General features: G+C 37.8%; 1 protein-coding gene across 1 annotated transcript in view; it reads left to right on the plus strand.

The window, feature by feature from the left end:
* COL24A1 (collagen type XXIV alpha 1 chain) overlaps window positions 1–21,940 on the plus strand; it is a 466,350-nt gene that overhangs the window by 169,639 nt on the left and 274,771 nt on the right. Inside the window, 4 exon segments of the mRNA XM_037826738.1 lie at window positions 20,032–20,060; window positions 20,062–20,083; window positions 21,280–21,292; window positions 21,295–21,323. Coding sequence (XP_037682666.1) covers window positions 20,032–20,060; window positions 20,062–20,083; window positions 21,280–21,292; window positions 21,295–21,323 — 93 coding nt within the window.

The raw sequence follows: 21,940 nt of genomic DNA on the forward strand, positions 1-21,940 counted from the left end.
GATGGTTTAAAGAGGGGAGCAATGGGAGTCAGGAAGATGAGCTAGAAAAATCTAGGCCAGAAATGATAAAAATATTAAATATTAAATGATAAAAATATTTCATAAAAATATTCAGCAAATATTTATTGACTGCCTCGTATGTGACAGCTAGCGTGCGAGACCCTAGGGTTATAAAGATGAAAAGTCTGGTCTCCATCTTCAAGAAATTTACAGTCTGATCTAGAGAAAGAATTTCACAAAGGATTATGAATCCTGAATCTCTATATAATTTTCTTTCCCTTAGTTGCTGGGGTATTGGAATAGCTAGAAGGAAGGAACTGAAATGGTAGAACTGCAACCCATAGCATTCTTTGAAATTTGCTCTATAGTTACTTGTTAAATTGTAATTTGATAGTTATCATCTTTTTGTATATATGTTATATCTCACAGTCAGGAAATAGCCAATACTGTGGTACTGTAACTCATAGCATTTTTGGAAGTTTCCTGTGTAACTGCTTGTTAAGTTGTATTTTAGAAGTTATTACCTTTTTGCATACATGTTATATTTCACAATAAACTAGAAATAACTGAAACTGTGAACAGTAACTCAGGACATTCTTTGAAATTTTTCTCTGGCTGCTTGTTGAGTTGCACTTGGAGGGTTGTCACTTCTACGTATGTATGTTATATTCCACAATTAAAAATATGATAAAATTTTTAAAAAGGTATGTGGGAATGCGTTTATAATCATGATGAATGTGTGAAAACACAGGGTTAGGGGAATCAGATTATGCATAGCACAAGAGGTAGCACTTGAACTGACGTGATGAATTAGTGGAAATTTGCTAAATAGACAAGCAGGATATAGCAGTCAGGAAAAAGAAACTTGCGAAAGGAGGGAAGTGCAATATTTGGGGCGTATTGATACGAAAACCTATTCACTGTTTATCTGAAACTCCAGTTTAACTGGGCATCCTGTGTTTTATCTGGCAACCCTACATGCCACCTACAAACTTATCCTTATGTGTAGTAATCTTTCCTCCTCCTTTTCTGTCTCAATAGAAGTGTTCCTCCTGTTCAAAATCCCCTGACTTCCTGAACAACCTCACGTAATCAGTTATCACCTTCAGCCTGATCTCTCCTTTGACCTGAAATTCTCTCTCTTTGCCCTTAAAACCATTTCCACTGTCAATATTATAGGTTGATTCCTCTTTATTTTTTACCTGGATTAGTGCAATAGCCCTGTAATTGTTCTTCCTACCTCTAGTCTGGCACTTTTTCGAATTATTTCCATGCTGTTGATAAAGTAATCTTTGTAAAGTATAGATCTCATTATGTAATTCTTGTGCTTAAATTCTTCAGTAATCTACACAGCTTCCAGATTAAGGCTTGTACTTCTTTACTTTTCACACAAGGTTCTTTATGATCTAACCCTCTGTATCTAACTCTGTAGCCACATATATCTTCATTCTTCCAAAATCATCATTCACTTCAGTTAAACTATGGTACCAAACCATGCCATGCTTGTTCAGCTCTCACAGCTTTGTGTACACTGTCCTCCTTGTCTGAATATCTCCCTACTTCCCTGTACCCTTCTTCATCTAGCTAACACTGACACATCACATATCACATTGTCCAAGAAGCTTTCCCTGATCCTCCCAAATCTAATTGCAATATTCCTTCTCTGTATTCCTGAAAAAAAATCTATTGCACACTTATCTTATATATTATATTTACTGACTTGAAGCTTTTTGAGAGAAGAGACCATGCCTTTTTAAATTTCACATCCCTAATAACCAGAATAATACCCATAGCACATAATAGTAACTCACTAAGTATTGGTTGAATGGATGATTGGGTGAATGATTGTATTTTAAAGATATTTTTGAAGTAGAAACAATACAGCTTGGTAGCTGATTAAATAAAGTTGATGGAAGAAAGAGAAGTCAAGGATGAATCTGAGATTTCTGACTTGGGTGATTAATGTACATGGCTGAACTAGGGAACTCAGGAGGAGGAACAGGTTTGGAAGATGGGGAAGGTAATTAGTTTGATTCTGGATATATTTAGTTTGAAGTACCTGTTTGATATCTAGGTAGAAATAATCAATAGCTCCTAGTAAACCAATGAGAAAATTAGATATAGTAGCATGAAAGGAAGGGGAGATAGTATAAAGAATGCACTTGAGGATTTCTCCTGTCTAGTTTAGTTCTTAACCTACTGCAGACTTAGGAACTTGAACATGATACTTATGTAAACACATTCATTTATCCATTCATTCTGCAATTCATTCATTCAACATATACTGAATTTCTTCTACATGTGAGGCCAAGTATTAAATGGTTATAGAGATTTTTAAGTTAATAGTCCCTACCATGAAAGAGCTTATAGCTTAGTAAAAGAGAGAAAACACACAAATCATCACAAAACATTGTAAAACATGCTATTTAATAGAGTTAGTGAAGTGCTATGATAGAAGCTAGATAATTGAGCCACACTTTCTGCCTTGGGAAATGGGGAATACTTCAGGGGAAAATGACATTTGATCTTAATCGTTTTAAGTATGATTATCTAGATGAAGAACTAGATAACTTTCAAAATTCTTTTCAGTTTGGAGATGTTGGTACTTTCCAAGTTTTGTCAAGAAAAATGTCAGAGAACTGAAAAAAAAAAGCTAACTGACCTCTTTAATATTTGTATAATAGTGATCTTTAAAACTTCCTTCTTGCTGCTTCCTTTAGTCTTAAAATGAGAATATTAAAAGTTGAACAAAAGCCTGAAAGTGGACATTTTTATGAATACCAATGGCTGACTTTCCAGTGGCAAATAAGGATTTTGTGAATTACTTTATCTCAATTTATTCAATAAATACAACCTTATAGACTCATCAGCACCAATAACATGAGGCTAATTGATTTTCTACAGATCACTAAAGTTTAAAACTATAGCTTGAGGAGACCCTTTTTAAATCAAAAGAACCTGAGAATTTTAGAGGAGGAACGAGGGTGGAAGACGATGAGAAACTTTAGTCATTTATGTAGATTCAGAAGGAACTGTTTTTCTCTTTTCTTGGTCCTTCCCATTTGCTGTGAACTTGTTTCTAGAGACAGAGTTGAAAAACAGAGGAAACTTACTGATCCTATTAACACGATTGTTTCTTTAGCTGTGTATACTGTTTCACGGAAGCATCTTAAAACATCCTTCATTTTCGTATACAATCTTGTTTGGAAAGTGGAGTTAATATAAATTATTAAAGACTTGTTGTGGCTATATAAGGTGGTCATCAAGAAAATCATGTGCACTCTATGTGAATACAAATTGGGTTTGTTCCAGAACAATTTGGCACAGCTCTAAAGAATCCTTTTATTTTTTGTTCATTTTATGCCCGTTGACTAAAAACCTCAAACTAGGATTGGAAACTTATGTTAATTATGAGTTATATCGATTGTGAGGTATGTATGTTTATAGGTATCAAACATACTTCAGTAGGCCTTCTTGAGAGCTGCCCAATTTGGCAATCTGCTTTCAAGCATCCCATAATATTAGCAAAGAGTAAGAGTACTTTGCTGCTTACTGCAAAAAGTAAGAGTACCCAGTAAATATTCTCTGTTCTCCAGTAAACAGGAATTATTTGTTGCTGTAAAGGTTTGTGTTATTACTTTGGCTGTGGAATTAGAGATGTTAAAACAGTGTTAATCCCTCTTTTATAGCAGCCCTGATAAATTTTCAGAGAATGCCTACCAGATATGAGGTTATGTTTAAGAATATAAGGCGGGGGGTGTGCAGAGCAAGATGGCGACATAGAGAGTTGTGGAATTTAGTTAGTCCTCTAGAGCAACTGGTAAATAACCCAGAGCAACTAATAATCTGGAACAACTGTTGGGAGACACCGTGAATAGACACACATCATACACCAGCCTGGAATGGGTGGAGCAGCTGAGACTGTAGCACAGAATTGTTAAGTAAAGCTCTGCAAACATGGAGCTGAAGCCCCTCTCCCCTCAGACATGGCAGGCCAAGCTGAAACACTGCCATGTGAAAAAAAGAAACAGGTCACAGGGAAAGTTGCTCAACCAAGCTCCAATTGTGGTTTTAATTAACACATCTGGACTACTGAATACAAGCTACAAGCACAGAGCAGGAAGGGAAGCAGATTCCTTCCAGCAGGGAGGAGGCAGGGCTGACAGGAAAAAAATACATGAATAAGTAAAAACAGAGACTTTTAGCTGACCTCAGAATATTGGAAGATGGCTGTGTCCCAAGAAAACTGAGGGGCTGGGGACTGGCTCTGAAAAGGGGCTCTTGCTCTTTTTCCATTTTTTTTTTCCTCGCATTCTAAGCAGTCCATTAGAGAAAGCCTCAGGCATCTTCAATTCTGCACTGACCCAGGCAAGTGTGGAGTTAACAGAGCCAGAAAGACAAAGGAGGAATTCCGATGGAGAAGGTAAGTCCCTAGGGGGTGTATCTTCCCTAAGGAAAGAGGGGTCCTCCTTCAGAGAATTCAGACCCCAGGGCCTAGGGGAAAACAAACAAACAAACCAGAAACAGCCACTTGGCTTCTGAAACTCTCCGCCGCTCACTAGGTCAGGGTCCACTGTGAATTAAAGGGACTGCACCTCCTTAACGCTGGTGGGGAGCTGTGGGCTGACAAGCGCCACCTGCTGGGCTGGATAGGGAAAGCACAGAGTCTAGAGACCTCACAGGAAAGTCTGTCAGTCTTCTAGGACATGCCCTCAGGGAAACCTAATGCTGAATACACAGTGTCCTCTGAGACATAAGTCCCTCTGGTCTGGGAAAATCTGATTGGGGCATTCAAGGAAACTAGATGCCTAGACAACAGAAAACAAAAAAATCACTCTAGAAAAAACAAAGATATGGCCCAGTCAAAGGAACAAACTTATACTTCAACTGAGATACAGGAAGTGAAACAACTAATTATTAATCAAACAAATCTCCTAAATCAATTCAAAAATCAATTCAAAAATCAATTCAGTGAGTTGAGGGAAGATACGGCAAAAGAGAAGTATATAAAGAAGACATTGGATGAACACAAGGAAGGAGTCAAAAGTTTGAAAAAACAATTGTCAGAACTTATGGGAATGAAAAGTACAACACACAAGATGAAGGACACAATGGTGACATACAGCAGAAGATTTCAAGAGGCAGAAGAAAAGATTCATGAACTGAAGAACAGGACATCTGAAACCCTACACACAAAAGAACAGATGGGGAAAAGAATGGAGCGATGTCTCAGGGAACTGAGTGACAACATGAAGCACATGAATGTACATGTCATGGGAAGGGGAAGAGAAGGGAAAAGTCGCAGAGGCAATAATGGAGGAAAGAGTCACTGAAAATTTTCCATCCCTTATGAAAGACATAAAATTACAGATCAAAGAAGCACAGCGAACTCCAAATAGAATAAGTCTGAATAGACTTATGCCAAGACACTTAATAATCAGATTAACAAATGTCCAGGACAAAGAGAATTCTGGAAGCAGCAAGAGAAAAGCAATCCATCAAATGCAAAGGAACATCAATAAGACTATGTGCCAGTTTCTCAGTAGAAACCATGGAGGCAACAAGGCAGTAGTATGATGTATTTAGGATACTGAAAGAGAAAAACCACCAACCAAGGATTTTGTATCCGGCAAAACTGTCCTTCAAATATGAGGGAGAGTTTAAAATATTCTCAGACAGACAAACAATGACAGTTTGCGAACAAGATACCTGCTGTACAGGAAATACTAGAGGGAGCACTACAGACAGATAGGAAAAGACAGGAGAGAGGTTTGGAGCACAATGTTGGGAAATGGTAGCACAGTAATATTAGTACACTGAACAAAGACGACTGTGAGTATAGTTGAAAGAGAAAGGTTAGGGGAATGTAGGACACCAGAAGGAAAGATAGAAGATGAAGACTGGGACTGTGTGGCTTAGTGAAAACTAGAGTGGTCAGTGATTGTAATAAAATGTACAAATATGTTTTTGCTTGAGGGAGAACAAACGAATGTCAACTTTGCAAGGTGTTAAAAAGGGGGTGGTATTGGAGGAAAAACACAATCAATGCAAACTAGAGTCTATAGTTAACAGTAACATTGCAATATGCTTTCTTTAATTGTAACAAAGGCAATACACAGAAGCTAAATGCCTATAAGAGAGGGATATAAGGGAGGAGTATGGGATTCTTGGCATTAATGTCATTGTCTGACTTTTTTATGGTATTCTATTTTATTTTAACCTTTTCTTTTGTGGCTTTTTAGTTGCCGTTCTTTTATTTCTTTTTCTTTTGTCTTTTTACTTTTTTTGCCTCATCTTCTTTCTTTGTGGCTGTATTTTATCTTTTTTTTTTATTTTTTATTTTGAAATAAATTCAAAGTAACATGAATAGTTGCAAAAACAGTACTAGCCCCATACACAGAATTCCATCATACCCTGAACCCCCTCCCCCAATCGCTCAGTCCACCAAATTTAACATGCTGTCACATCACTATTTCTTACCCTCCTTTCCCTCCCTCCCTATCTATCATCCATCATATATTTCTCTGTCTTCTGAACATATGAGAGTTAGCTGCACACATCCTTGAACATACACTATAATTCACATATGTACTTCCCATGAACAAGAACATTGTTTTATGTAATTCCATTAAGCACAGCTAGGAAGTATAAGAGATTCAACAATGGTACAATGCTTACATTCTATATTTCCTTTTCCTTATGTCTCAACTGTGTCCCTTCGAGCCACCTGTCCTCCACCCTCCAATCCCATCCAAGTTCATCCTTAGCATTCAATTGTCGTCTAGTTAGACTGTCTTCTTTTTTTTTTTTCCTGTTTTCAATTGTGGAAACATATATACAGCCTAAATCTTCCCATTCCACCCCCTCCCTAGCCTTCCATTAGTGGCATTAATCACATTTAGAATGATGTTATGCTCTTTCCCACCATCCATTGCTAGAAATTTCCCTTCACCTCAAACAGCAACCCTACACTCCTTTCTTAACTTCTCATTGCCCCTTCCCCCATTACTCTTAACCCAAACTCTAATTTCATCTCTATGGTTATATTCTCTGATAATTGCTTTGTGTTTACTGTGGGGCTTAAAATTAACCTCTTAAATCCCTATCAGTCTTGTTTTTCTTTGATACCATCTTCACTTCAATAGAGCACATAAACTATGTTCCTATATTCCTTCATTCCCCCACCTTTATATAGTTGTCTAAAATTACATATTTTACATTGAGTTCAAAACCACTGATTTGTCCTTAGAGTTTGTGTATTTTTTATCATGTAGGAAGTAAATAGTGGAGTTATAGTTCAAAAATTATTGACTTCTATTTGTATTCCATTGTGTTTGGAGAATGTTCTTTGAGTATATTCAATTTTTTTTTTTTCTAATTTCTTGAGGCTTGTTTTATTTTCCAGCTTATGGTCCCTTCTGGAGAAAGATCTGTGATGACTAGAGAAAAATGAGTGTCCTGGTGATTTGGGATGTAAGGTACTATATATGTCTGTTAAAATTCTCTATCTCTCTTTCTCCTTTCTTTGTCTCTCTGTTGGTAGGGCTTCCTTTAGAATCTGAAGTAGGGCAGGTCTTTTATTGGCAAAGTCTCTCAGCATTTGTTTGTCTGTGAAAAATTTAAGCTCTCCCTCAAATCTGAAGGAGCGTTTTGCTGGATAAAGTATTCTTGGCTGGAAATTTTTCTCTCTGAGTATTTTAAATATGTCATGCCACTGCCTTCTCGCCTCCATAGTGGCCACTGAGTAGTCACTACTTAGTCTTATATTGTTTCCTTTGTATGTGGTGAATTGCTTTTCTCTTGGTGCTTTCAGAACTTGCTCCTTCTCTTCAGTATTTGAGAGTCTGATCAGAATATGTCTTGGGGTGGGTTTATTTGGATTTATTCTATTTGGAGTTCGCTGGGCATTTATGCTTTGTGTGTTTATATTGTGTAGAAGGTTGGAGAAGTGTTCCCCAACAATTTCTTTGAATACTCTTTCTAGACCTTTACCCTTTTCTTCCCCTTCTGGGACACCAATGAGTCTTAAGTTTGGACGTTTTATTTTATCTATCTTATCCCTGAGACCCATTGCGATTTTTTCAATTTTTCTCTCCATTCTTTCTTTTGTTCTTTCATTTTCTATTCTGTGGATTTCTAGGACATTGAGATGTTGTTCAGCTTCCTCTAGTCTTGTGTTGTGAATATCCAGAGTCTTTTTAATTTGGCCAACAATTTCTTTTATTTCCATAAGATCTTCTATCTTTTTATTTACTCTTGCAATATCTTCTTTATGCTCTTCTAGGGTCTTCTTTATGGTACTTATATCCTGGGCCATGGTCCTCTTGATGTCCTTTAAATCCTTTGTCATGTTTTCATTCTTTGATTGTAGTTTTTTAATTAATTTTGCAAGGTACGATGTTTCTTCCGGAATTTCGATTTGTGTGTTTGGAGCTGGATTCTCCATATCGTCTGGTTTTATCATATGCATTAAGATTTTCTGTTGTTTTTGGGCTCTTGGCATTTGTTTTGTTTGATAGGGTTCTTTGAAGTTGTATAAAAAAAAAAAGGATATCGATCTAATTTTTCAGAGACACAGTTTGGTGACGTACTCTTTCTCTTACTACCGAGCAGATGGCATCTGTGAGTCTTTAATTTGTTAGAATTGCAGCTTGGTGACACACTTTCTATAACTAACCAGCAGATGGCGTCTGTGAGTCACTTATTCCCCTCAAGTCAGTTCTCCCCAACTTTGTGGTATGTGGGGATCTGATTCTTTTGGGGTCCAATTGGTGCACTTAATTTGGGTGTGTTGTCAGTGCTGTCTGCCCTCAATGAGGGGCGTGTGCCTGAGTGGTTAGGGAGGAAGGGCAGATCTAACAATCAAATCTCCCAGGTGTTCCCGGAGATTTAAGGCTGTTCTCTGCTGCTGACGCAAAAGTCCTTGGTATTGGCGTAGGTTCCCTGGGATTTCCGAGCGGTTCCCCCCTCCCTGCTGTGCTTTTCCAGGACCTCTGTTGGGGTGGGGGGTGGTGGGCCATGCCATGTCACAAGTGAGCACCAGCCTCCAGGGAAGCCCTGGGCCGCCGGGCTGTGTAGGGGCGTTCCCAGCCCGCTTCAAAGATGGTTGAATGGGACGCGTTACCTTCCCCCTTTCCGCACAGCTCCGCTCTCCCAGCTCCGGGACAATCAGCCATGGGTGTATTCAAGGCCAATGTCCACAGCCGATATTGTGTCATGTGAGCGATGCTGCAGGAAAGACTCCCTGTCAGGCTGGGTTTCTTGTCTCGGGTCTGTGCTGTGTGTTCAGCCGGGCAGGAGTAGCCCCGCCCACTGGAGAGACAGCTGTGAGGCTGGGCCTCCTGGCTCGGCTCTGCGCCGTGTGCTCGGCCCGGGGCAGGAGTAGCCCCACCCGACGGGGCGATGGCTGTGAGGCTGGGCTTCCCGGCTTGGCTCTGCGCCGTGTGCTCGGCCCCAGGCAGGAGCAGCCCTGCCCGCCAGGGCGACGGCTGTGAGGCTGGGTTTCTTGGCTGGGCTCTGCACTGTGTGCTCGGCCCTGGGCAGAAGCAGCCCCACCCGCTGGGGCAACGGCTGTGAGGCTGGGCCTCCCGGCTTGGCTCTGCGCCATGTGCTTGGCCCGGGGCAGGAGCAGCCCCGCCTGCTGGAGTGACGGCTGCGAGGCTGGGCCTCTCAGCTCAGCTCTGCGTTGTGTGTTTGGCTTGGGCAGGAATAGCCCCGCCCGCTGGGGAGACTGCTGCAAGTTGTGTGTCTCCCCTTTGTTTCCCTGGACCCGAGACAATCAGCAGTGTGTGTGGGAAGGGGTATCCGCCACCCCAGACACCAAGACGTTAGTCCAGACCGCTCCTGTCTTATCTGCAGCTGTTCCCTGGCTGCTTTTATTTTTTTTAAAAAGTCCAATCCACCGTTTCCCCCCAACGCAGCGTGGCCGAGGGATTCAGCCTACTCACTCACTCGTTTCAGAATGCAGACTCCTGGTTTCACCAAACGCACGTTCCCTGTGGCTTTAGCAGAACTTGTCTAGCTGGTGCTACTTTGGAAGTGGTGTTCTGGGTCCTTTCTGGTTTTTTATCTAGTGTTTTCCACGGAGGTTTTTTTTTCTCTATCTCACCTAGTCACCATCTTAGGTTCCTCTCCTGTATTTTATCTTATTTATATTTTTCCTTTTATCCTTTTTAATACTGAACTTATTGCTGTATTTTATTTTATTTTTACTTTTACTTTTATCCTTTTTATTATTCTTTTGTTTCAATTCTCTTTTTTTGAGTAACAAACGTGTAAGTGCTAATTGCAGTAACGAATGCACAACCATATGATGATCCTATAAACAATTGATTGTACTCTGTGGATGATTGTATGGTATTTGAATATATCCCTATAAAATTGCAGGGAAAAGAATAAACAGAGGGACACAAGTGCTGGAGAGACTTGGAGAGAGAGATGTATGTATTTACTGTTGATGGGGAAGCAGAATGGTATAGCCTATATGGAGGACAGTACAGTGATCCCACAAGAAGCTAGGTATGTGGGGGTTTCAAGGTCCTACAACCTCAGTATGGGGTATATACCTGGAAAATTGGAGAGCAGGGACACAAATGGACATTTATGCACCGGTATATATAGCGGCAGTATTCACTATTTGCAATAGACAGAGGTGGCCTAAGAGGACATTGGCTGATGAACAAAATGGTTAACTGTAGTGTATGCATCCAGTAGAATATTGAGTGGCTACAAGAAGAAATGAAGCTGTGGGACACGCAACTAGGTGAATGGATCTTGAGTACAACATTTTGAGTGAAACACGCCAGAAACGAGAGGACAAACATTATAATGCCTCACTAATATGGAATAACTATAATGTGTAAACTCTAAGAACTGAATCTTTGAGCACAGTTTATCATGAAAATACTTATTGTAATGGTCCCTAGATTGTAAGCTCTTACAGCAATCATATCTGTTCCTAAGTTGTAATGGTTAACTCTAAATCCTGAGATGCTAAGCTCTTCGTGTATACCTTGGTTGTTCTCTGGAACTTTGGGTATCTGTGTGACACATGAGACTCGGAGCTAGAACTTGGTAGCTATGAATGTCAGTATTACCCCATGCGGCAACTGTTGAAAGAGCTGAAAAAGAATTCAGACTTTAGTTACAGATATAAAAGAAGAGGATATGGTTAGGACTAAGGCAAATCAGGCCCAAGGGTAAAAGACGATACTGACTGGGTTTTTTGTTTTTGTTTTGTTGTTGTTAATTAAATTCAGTTTTATTAAGATCTATTCACATACCATACAATCATCCATGGTGTACAATCATCTGTTCATAGTACCATCATACAGTTATGCACTCATCACCCCAATCCATCCTTGAACATTGTCCTTTCACCATAAAGAATAAGAATAAGAATAAAAAATAAAAGTAAAAAAGAACACCCAAATCATCCCCCCCATCCCACCCTATTCTTCACCTAGTCCTTGTTCCCGTTTCTCCACCCATCCATTCATACACCGGATAAAGGCAGTGCGATCCACAAGGTTTTCACAATCACACTGTCACCCATGGTGAGCTACATTGTTATACAATAATTTTCAAGAGTCAAGGCTACTGGATTGGAGTGCTACCGTTTCAGGTATTTACCTCCAGCCATTCCGATACACCAAAACTAAAAAGTGTTATCTATATAGTGCGTAAGAATGTCCACCAGAGTGACCTCTCACCTCCATTTGAAATCTCTCAGCCAGTGAAACCTTATTTTGTTTCATTTTGCATTCCCCTTTTGGTCAAGAAGATGTTCTCAATCCCATGATGCTGGGTCCAGATTCATCCTCAGGAGTCGTATCCTGTGTTGCCAGGGAGATTTACACCCCTGGGAGTCAGGTCCATGTAGCAGGGAAGGCATTGAGTTCACCTGCTGAGTTGGCTTAGCTAGAGAGAGAGGGCCACATCTGAGCAACAAAGAGGTACTCAGGGGGAGACTCTTAGGCACAATTATAAGCGGTTTAGCTTCTCCTTTGCAGTAACAGGCTTCATAAGGGCAAACCCCAAGATAGAGGGCTCAGCATACTAAACCATCAGTTCTCAATGTTTGTGAGGACATCAACAACAATCCAGGTGAGGAAGTCCAACACTTCTGCATTTTTCCCCAGCTCCTCAGGGGGGCCTGCATATGTATTTTTATTCTCTGCCCAAATTACTTTGGGGTGTCACTATTTCACTCTAACCTATACAAACCTGCCGTATATCACTTCCTATTCAAAGTTCCATGTAATTATGGTGTTTGAACAAACTGACTGTGGAAGTTATATTGTTTAGAAAATATAGATCCTGCACCAAATAAACATCTCTTCATTGGTCTCACATGGAAGTTGAAGTTTTAAAACAGTCAGTTTCGGCCTTTACCCTTTGGCCTGATTTGCCCTATTCTTAACCATATCTGCTTCACTCATATCTCTAATTGAAGTCTGGGATCTTTTTCAGCTTTTTTTTTTTAACAGTTGCTGTATGTGCTAATACTGTCATTCATATCTGCCGAGCTCTAGCTCTGAGTTTCAGGTGTCACACAGATACCCAACGTTCTAGAGACCGATCAGGTTATACACAAAGGGATCAGCATCTCACAGTTTGAAGTTAGTCATTACAATTCAGGAATAGATTTGACCCATGTAAGAGCTTACAATCTAGGAACCATTATAATAATCATTCCCCTGATAGGCTGTGCTCTAAGATTCACTTCTGAGTTTACACATTGTAGTTAGTCCATTGTGCCAGTTTGAATGTATTATGTCCCCCAAATGCCATTATCTTTGATGTAATCTTGTGTGGGCAGACCTATCAGTGTTAATTAGATTGTAATTCTTTGTGTGTTTCCATGGAGATGTGCCCCACCCAACTGTGGGTGATGACTCTGTTTAGATAATTTCCATGGAGGTGTTGGCCTGCCCATTCAGGGTGGGGCTGAATTAAATTCCTGGGGCACTGTATAAGATCAGACAAAAGGAGCAAGCTGCTACAGCCAAGAGGGACACTTTGAAGAAAGCATAGGAGCTGCAGATGAGAGACAATTTAAAGACGGCCATTGAAAGCAGACTCTTGCTTCGGAGAAGCTGAGAGAGGACAAGTATCCCAAGTGCAACTAAGAGTGACATTTTTGAGGAACTGCAGCATAGTATGAGAAAGCCATTTTGAAACCAGAGCTTTGGAGCAGACGCCAGCCACATGCCTTCCCAGCTAACAGAGGTTTTCTGGACACCATTGGCCATCCTCCAGTGAAGGTACCCGATTGCTGATGTGTTACCTTGGACACTTTATGGCCTTAAGATTGTAACTGTGTAACCAAATAAACCCCCTTTTATAAAAGTCAATCCATTTCTGGTGTTTTGCATTCCCGGCAGCATTAGCAAACTAGAACATCCATATTGGTGAGGCATTATAATGTTTGCCTTTGTTTCTGGTGTACTTCACTCAAAATGCTGTTTACAGGATCCATACACCTCCTTGGGTGCCTCACAGCTTCACTCCTTCTCGTAGTTGCTCAATATTCCATTGTATGCATACACCACAGTTCACCATTCTGTTCTTCAGTCGATGTACCCTTAGGCCATCTCCACCCATTGCAAATCATGAATACTGTCGCCATAAACACCAGTGTGCAAATGTACTGACTGTGTTTTAAAAGTACAACTTATGTGTGAGACCAAGGGAGGAGATATTTATCTGCTGCAGTATCTATATTTTCTGTAGCACACTAGATCATTTAACTTGTACAATCAGTTTGTTTAAACAACATAGGTGCATGGAGCTTTGAATAGGAAGTGGGATTTGGTGAGTTTGTACAGGCTGGGGTGAAATCCCGCCACATCCCAGAGTGATATGGGCAAAGTATAAGTGTATTTGAGGGCTCCCTGCCCACCCCCCCACCCCCGCCAGGATCTGGGGAAAAATGCAGAAGTGCTGGAATTCCCCACCTGGGCTATTGCTGATTTTCCCACAAACTGAGAACTGCCAATTTGGTGGACCGAGCCCTCAATCTGGGGGCTTTCCCCTGTGAGGCTAGTTGCTGCAAGGGAGAGGCTAAGCCCACTTATAATTGTGCCTGGAGTCCCCTACAGAGAACTTCTTTGTTGCTCAGATGTGGCCCCTCTCATTAAGCCCACTACGCAGGTGAACTCACAGCCCTCCCCACTACATGGGACATGACTCCCAGGGGCGTGAACCCCCAGGCAACACAGGAACTGTTTCCTGGAGATGAGCCTGGACCCAGCACTGTGGGATTGAGAGGATCTTCTTGACCAAAAGGGGGAAGAGAGATGAAACAAAGTAAGATTTCAGTGGCTAAGAGATTTCAAATGGAGTTGAGAGGTCACTCTGGAGGGTATTCTTTAGTCTTTAGTGTGTTAGACTGGCTACAGGGAAATACCTGAATCTGTCAAATTGCAACCCAGTGACCTTGATTCTTGAAGACAATTGTTTAACTATGAAGATTGCATGGTGTGACTGTGTGACTGTGAAAACCTTGTGGCTCACACTCCCTTTATCCAGCTTATGGACAGATGAGTGGAAAAATGGGGACCTAAAATTAGATAAAGAATAGAGTGAGATGGAGGGGATGGAAAGAGTTAGGGGTTCTTTTTTGCTTTTATTTTTATTTTGGAGTAGGGAAAAGTTTCAAAAATTGATTCTGGTGATGAATGCAGAACTGTATGATGGTGCTGTGAATAATTGTACACTGTGGGTGACTGTAGGGTGTGTCAATTTATCTGAGTTAAACTATTAAAAACTAAATGAACAATGTGGGGAGGAGGGGAATGGGATGCTTTGGATGTTCTTTTTTATTTTAATTTTTATTTTACTTTTTTGAGCAATGAAAATGTTCAATTGTTATTGAATGTATTATGTCCCCCAAATGCCATTATCTTTGATGTAAGTGGTGATGAAAGCACGACTGTATGATGAAACTGTGAACAACTGATTGTACACTTTGAATGATTGTATGTTATGTGATTATATCTCAATAAATTGCATGTAAAAAGAAAGAATATAAGGTAATAGCTTTTACATGGAATTATTTCAGTGTGTCATGCATTTTTCCATATAGCAGTGAGCTAACTTGATAAGAAAAAGATGTATAACTCTAGATAGTTCTCCAAAGTCATCTTAACCCAACCCTGAAGATTCACGTCCCATACTTCAAATCATGATTTTATACCTGGATTTCTTATATTAACTATTTTATTCACCAGATAGCATTCAGTCAGCCAAGAAAGAATTATTGAGTTTGTTTAATGGGTAAGATACCCATGTTTCCATAACTTGACAACAAGATTAAAGCATGGTTTTCAGTCATTAGGAACTTGTAATCCTCTGGAGATGAGAGACCTCCACATGTGAAAAGTCAAAAAGCATAACTAGGAGACATACAATAAGTGAGTAATAAGAGTTCAGATTAGAGAATAATTTGTGTAGCCATTATTTTGAGAGACTTCATAAGAAAATGGGATTTGAGTTGGTTTGGATTTGGCAAGTGTTGCCAAATAATGAGATTCTTTGCAAGAGGTACAAAAGGAACAAAGAATGGAGAACAGACAAAAACCTATCTGATTAGAGAAAGTAGTTGTATACAGACTCTGATAGGTCTTAAATATAAAGGTAAAGAATTTGGATACTAGCAAGCCCATGAAAAAATTTGAGAGGAGTGAGATAATGAAAGAAATGTTTTAGGAATAATAATAGTAGATTATTAATATGAATGGGATGAATGGATAAGGTAGACAAGTGAAATGCCAGTTCAGAAACTGTTGCAAACACTATTCAAGGTGTGATGATAATGAGAAAGGAAGCTATTATTTATTGACTCCCTGCTATTTTCCAGGTACCATTTTATGTATTCCTTACAACACATCTCTGATGCTGATCTAATCATTCTATGGACAAGGAAACTGAGGTCATGCCTCTATAAGCTGCAGAGCTGGGATTCAAATCCAGGCTCTTTGAAGGACTTCAGGTTCTGTGCATTAAAAAAATATTTTAATTTGGTTTTTACATAATGTATGATAAATGTGAATCATATATGCACAGCTAAACAACAATAATAAAACAAACCCCACTAAGGTTAAGAAATAGAACATTGGAAGGCCCTGCATGTCCTTTTCTAATCATATCCACCTCTTTCCCTCCTGAACTTAGAGGTAACCACTCTCTTGTGTCATATTTTTACCATCTATGTACATACTTCTGCAATACCTATTGTTTACCCACCATTTTGGAAATTCATAAATGAAATACTACATATATCCTTTAGTGGACTTGCTCCTACCACTCAACATTATCTTTCAACTTAATCTAGGTTGATGCCTGTAATTATAGCTCATTATAGCTTTTTAATGCTATATATAGTAATTCACTGTACAAGTAACTAATTTTTTAATCAGTGGTACTGTGACATTTATGTGATTAGTTTTGACAAATGTGTCTTGTAAAGACTTTAAACTCCATTTGGGGTCTTCAGTCTCCTGTATATGACCATTAGATCAACTTTATTAAAATTATACTATTTAAGTCTTCTTTATTCTGACTAATTTTTTTCTGCTTGACCTACTAATCACTGAGAGAGATTTGTTAAATTTTCCACTTAAGAGAGTAGATTTGTCAGTTTCTCTTTATTCATCTATCAATTTTTTGCTCTATATGTTTGGATTTTGTGTTATTAGATAGGTAAAATTGCCTTTTATCATTATTTGGTGGTCCTCTAATCTATAACAATATGTTTTGCCTTAAAGTCTATTAGGCCTAACAGTAATATAATTACTTCAGATATTTTTGAGTTGGTAGATCCCTTACATAACTTTTTCTGTATTTTGGACTTTGAATCTTTCTGCATTTTTCTATTTTAGTTGCATTTCTTGTAAACAATATATAACCTTTTTTTTTTTCTTAATCTAGCTTTTATTATTCCTTTAAGATTACAAATACCTTGGAAGAGAGAGGGAAAAGGAGGCTGGGCTTGTCTACTTTACTGAAAGGGATATTTTTGTTTCATAATCAGTGGTGCTGTCTAGGGTGTAAACAGCTGCAATGAGATAGTAGGAGGACATAGTTCTCTTTAGTCACCAGGAATGACAGCTAAGCCCTCCACTTGATACACCTGGATATGGAGCCAAGCCAGTCTCTTACACACACACTTTTATCTAAAATTGTATGTTCATCAGGGCCTTTTGAGCTCCAGGAGTTGTCTATACATTTTTTGATGTGCACGTTTTGTATTTATAAGTTTTTATTAGCTCATCATAACTCAATACAAAATTATTTGTACATACTAAAAATTTTCTGACTCTCCCGGGAAGGATTTTGCTCTTTCTTCTAGGTTCCAATTTTCACTTTGTGTTTAACTCTACTTTTATTACAGTAGAACACTTTTTCCACAATTACCAAAAAATGGACACAACCCAAGTGTCCATCAACTGATGAATGGATAAATAAAATGTGGTATGTACAGATAATGGAGTATTATTCACCCATAAAAGGGAATGAAGTCCTGATGCATGCGACAGCATAGATGAACCTTGATGACATTAAGTTGAGTGAAATAAGTCAGACACAAAAGGACAAATATTGTGTGGTCTCACTGATATGAGATAATTAGAATAAGCAAACTCATAGAGTTAGAATCTAGAATCTAGGTTACTGGGGTGGGTGTGGAGAATGGGGAATTAATGCTTAAATTGTGTAGAGTTTCTATTTGGGTTTATTGTAAAGTTTTGCTAATGGATGGTGGTGATAATAGCACAACATTGTGAATGTAATTAACAGCACTGAATTATATATTTAAATGTGGCTAAAGGGGAAATTTTAGGTTGTATATATGTTACTAGAATAAAAATTTTAAAATAACAACCTAATACTGTACAAGGCAAACAGTGAAGTCTATTGTAAACAATGGACTCTAGTTACTAGTACAATTATAAAAATGTTCTTTCATGAATTATAAAAAATATACCACACTAATGTAAGATGTTAATAATAGGGTGATATATGAGAAGTCTGTATTTTATTGATGGGATCTCTGTAAACCTACAACTTCTCAAATAAAAAATTTTAAAAAGACCATCTCCCATACTAAATTCATTGAGAACAGTGACTGTATATTATTTATAGTTGTATACTTAGGGCTAATGAGGTGCTGTTTATTGGGCTTTACACATAAAAGAAAATTAACAAAATAGATGAAAAAATGAATGAACAAATGAATTAAATGATTTAACATCAGCTATCCTCTGGTGGAATTTAAGTATCTCAGCATTCTGATTCTGTACCTCCTATCATTCTAAACACTTAAAATTTTCCACTTAGAATTCTAAAAGAGCAGTATGTTGGACATTGATGAGAGTTTGAGAATCATTGTATCAGTCTGGATTTTTTTAGTTATAAGTAATGGAAACCCAAATTAAGCAGACTTAAATAAAATGTGAAAAATTTAGGGACTCAATTACATCTTGTTTCAGGACCTCAAATAATACCATTGGAGCCTGATCACTCCTTCTTTCTCCATTTGTTAGTTCACTGATTTTATTCTCAAGCTTTCTCCATTTGGTGGTTCCTGCTGTTCAAGTTTACATCATCCTTAATGCTCTTCTCTCTTTCCAGTAGTACCACTGAAGTCTGGAATTTGTTTCAGTTTGACTGAATTAGGTCCCTTATTTCTAAACCAATTGCTGTTTCTAGGTTTTAGAATATGCAGACTAATTTATGTCCATGTTAATATCCAATCTTGAAGTCAGAGGTAGAGTCACTTTCCCTCAAACCACATAGACTAAGAACAGGGGAAAGGTGTTTTCTTAAGGAAAATTAGGGTGCTTTTGCCTGTGAAAGGATGAATGTATGTTAGGCTGGCATAAAATAATAATGCCGTTTTAATAATCGAATCCATCTCTTCATTTTAAAAGTAAGAAGGCTGCACAAAGAAGTTAGGTTACTGCCCAAGTCATTATGTTTCTTGCATGGTGCTATGTATACAATAAACCTGTATTAGTATATTAGAGACTTTTAAACAGACCAGGAGTTTCTCATTTTTTGCTTGTATTAAAATACAGCAATGATAGAACATGAAGGAATGATTCTGGTGCATTGTTTATCACTCTGCTGCATTCCAAACCAAAAATAAGAGTCAGTATGTAGATTTGCTATTAGGAATGGTTATTTGCTATAGTCAAAAATTAAATAAAGCCTTTTGATGATTATAGAATAAACTAAAAGCAATAAAGGGAAGCATAATTCTTAAAAGAATTTTTCTGCTATTGCATATTGCAGAGTTAGGGGAACAGAACTGAATATGAAAATGTTAATTTTGAATATGTGCTGTAGGGTATTTTCTGAAGTAGGAAGGTTTTTTTTTTCAAGTTACTTTGAATGGATTTCATTCAGAGCAAATTATTTTTTAACAATCTGCATTTTGATTTCTTTTAGTCCTTGAAATTACTAGTCAAATTCAGACTGTCACTTTCTTCCCCCAAATTGCCTTTTTCTTAGTTAGCCTATATCAAGACAGGAAATAAGTATGATTTAAATGAAAGAATTTAGTACAATAATGTGTTCCAGAGTCGGCTGATCTTTAACAGATGTTAAAAACTATGTCCCCCTTCCATCCGTTTTCGGACTTGTTGTGGATACTCTATTATATAGTTATTGTGGTATTATCAGATTAACAATTGGAAATAAATTTAAAAGTACTTTTTTTCTGAAAGATTGTCTAGAGGTTGAGGTATAACATACCAAGCAGATTATCTGAACATTTTACTGTTTAAAAATAAATTTATCCTATGTTCCCAACGTTTGGACGTCCTGTAGTAATCTGCTCATTTACTCTCCCACCCCATTTTGAAACTTCCTAATGGTATATGATAGTACCAAATAGTGTTATCCATCTCCTCCTTACATTGTCTCTGAAATAATAAAATATGAAGACAAAAGTCCAGATTAATGCTGATTGATCATAGTGTTAATTGACCAAAACATTTTATTGTGTGTGCTAATATTGCTTTTAAGGGACTTCTTGGAAGTAGAGGACCTCCTGGACTCCTGTCTCAAAGGAACTCAGGTATGCAGGAAATAAATATCTAGTCAGAAAATTTTTAATTCAAGTTTTCCCATTTGATTTTTTGTGGAACTTTAGCTTTGCTTTGTGAAACTGTCTTAGTGTAAACAATTTTTGCCATGGAGGATTTCAAGGTTGCCATTTTATACTGGCAATTATTGAATGGGATTTGAAATCATTTTACAGTGTTCTGAATTCAGCAAGTGATTTTTGTCACTGGTCTCCATAGAATGTCTAAAGAATCTGAACCCAGAATCTCATTCATATTTACTAGAATTTTATTTACTGTTTGTGACTATTTTATATTTGTGACCTAATACATTATATTTTAATTGATTGGGAATTGAGCAAAATATTTGTTCATCAAATAAAATAGAATATATGGTCCGATGTGGCAATCTCAGCTATTTATTTAAAAGTGAAGAAATCATTATATTTTGTAAATAAGACCATAAATGGGGTAAACACATCTATTACTTATAATTTTTTAAAATAATGTTTGAAACTTGCTTTGATAATTATAAAGCCCCTTTCCTTAGTTTTTCTGTGTTCCACTCTTCAGTCTCTGTCCAACCATAGTTTTTGATCTTTAGGAGAATGCCCTAGATGTTATATCTTAGAACATTTCTAGCTGATTTGACTTGAGGAATGTTGGACTTGTAGATTAGTTAAGAATAAACGTAGACATTAAGCCACATTTGGGTAGGATCTCTAGGGCTTAAGACAACTAAGCTAAGCTTCAAACATGTATTTGTGGAATGAATGAAGTATTGAAATGTGCCAAGAACAGACATGGTCTGTGTAAGTAATTTTTTGAGTATACCAATGTGTACTGAATTCCTCGCTATGTTAGTGAGGTATTATTACAAAGAGATAAAAATTATCCTTAATTCTTGATCTCAGTAATCCCAATTCTTATTTGGTAATAACCTAGTTACTTTCATTCTTCTCTACCACCAAGTTTCTAAATATAATTTTGAGTTCCCTGACAAATTTCCTCCTAGGGTAGATGTGGGATTATAAAACACACAAAATTAATATCATGGGGTGGCTCAACTCTGAAATACAAGAAAATCACAGCATCATTTCATCACATCTCAGAATGAGCTTCAGATTTCAGCATAAATAGAAGAATAAAGGCTTACAGTTTTAAGTACTTATTTTACACTGTGATGTGTGTGATTTTTTCCTTTTTTAAGGGAGAAGAAGGACCAGTGGACCCTTTGGAGAACTGGGGCCAATAGTAGGTATCATATAGTTTTCAGTAAGTGCTTCTGTTGAAACAATTGTTCTGTAAATCTTTTTTAAAATAGCACAAAATTTTAAGTATAGCAAAAGACAAGGATTAAAATAAACTATAGCCTAAAACTATAAAATCCTCCATAATAAAATAGGCCTATAATGGAAATACTTAGAGATATTTTGAATGATATTATACCTGCTAGTTATTTACTTGTTTCTTCAGTGGTTGTCTGGTCTTAGTAATTTGTACAAATTATCTATTAAGTTTCTCAAAGTATTTAGGAAGTTAACTACATTTGTGGCAATATTTTGGAAATTTCTGTTTTCTAAGTGTGTCAGTAAAATTATTGAGAGAGCTGAGAAGACTCATTTTCTGCCATTTTTTTCTTCAGTTAATATCATATGGTAATATATGAATTACTTGTTTTCAAGTTCTGAAAATGGATTCTTTCAGCATTTTGGGAATGGTGTCCAAAGTTACATTATCATAAATTAAAGTGTGTGTCTATTATTTTGTAATAATTACATTCATTTATACTCACATGAAATACACATTTCTTTTTTCTTGAGAACATCATAGAGTACAGGTTCTTAAAACATTTTTTCCATTTAAGGAGA

The sequence above is a fragment of the Choloepus didactylus genome, chromosome 2 (genome assembly GCF_015220235.1).
Source record: "Choloepus didactylus isolate mChoDid1 chromosome 2, mChoDid1.pri, whole genome shotgun sequence".
Classification (NCBI taxonomy): Eukaryota; Metazoa; Chordata; class Mammalia; order Pilosa; family Megalonychidae; genus Choloepus; species Choloepus didactylus.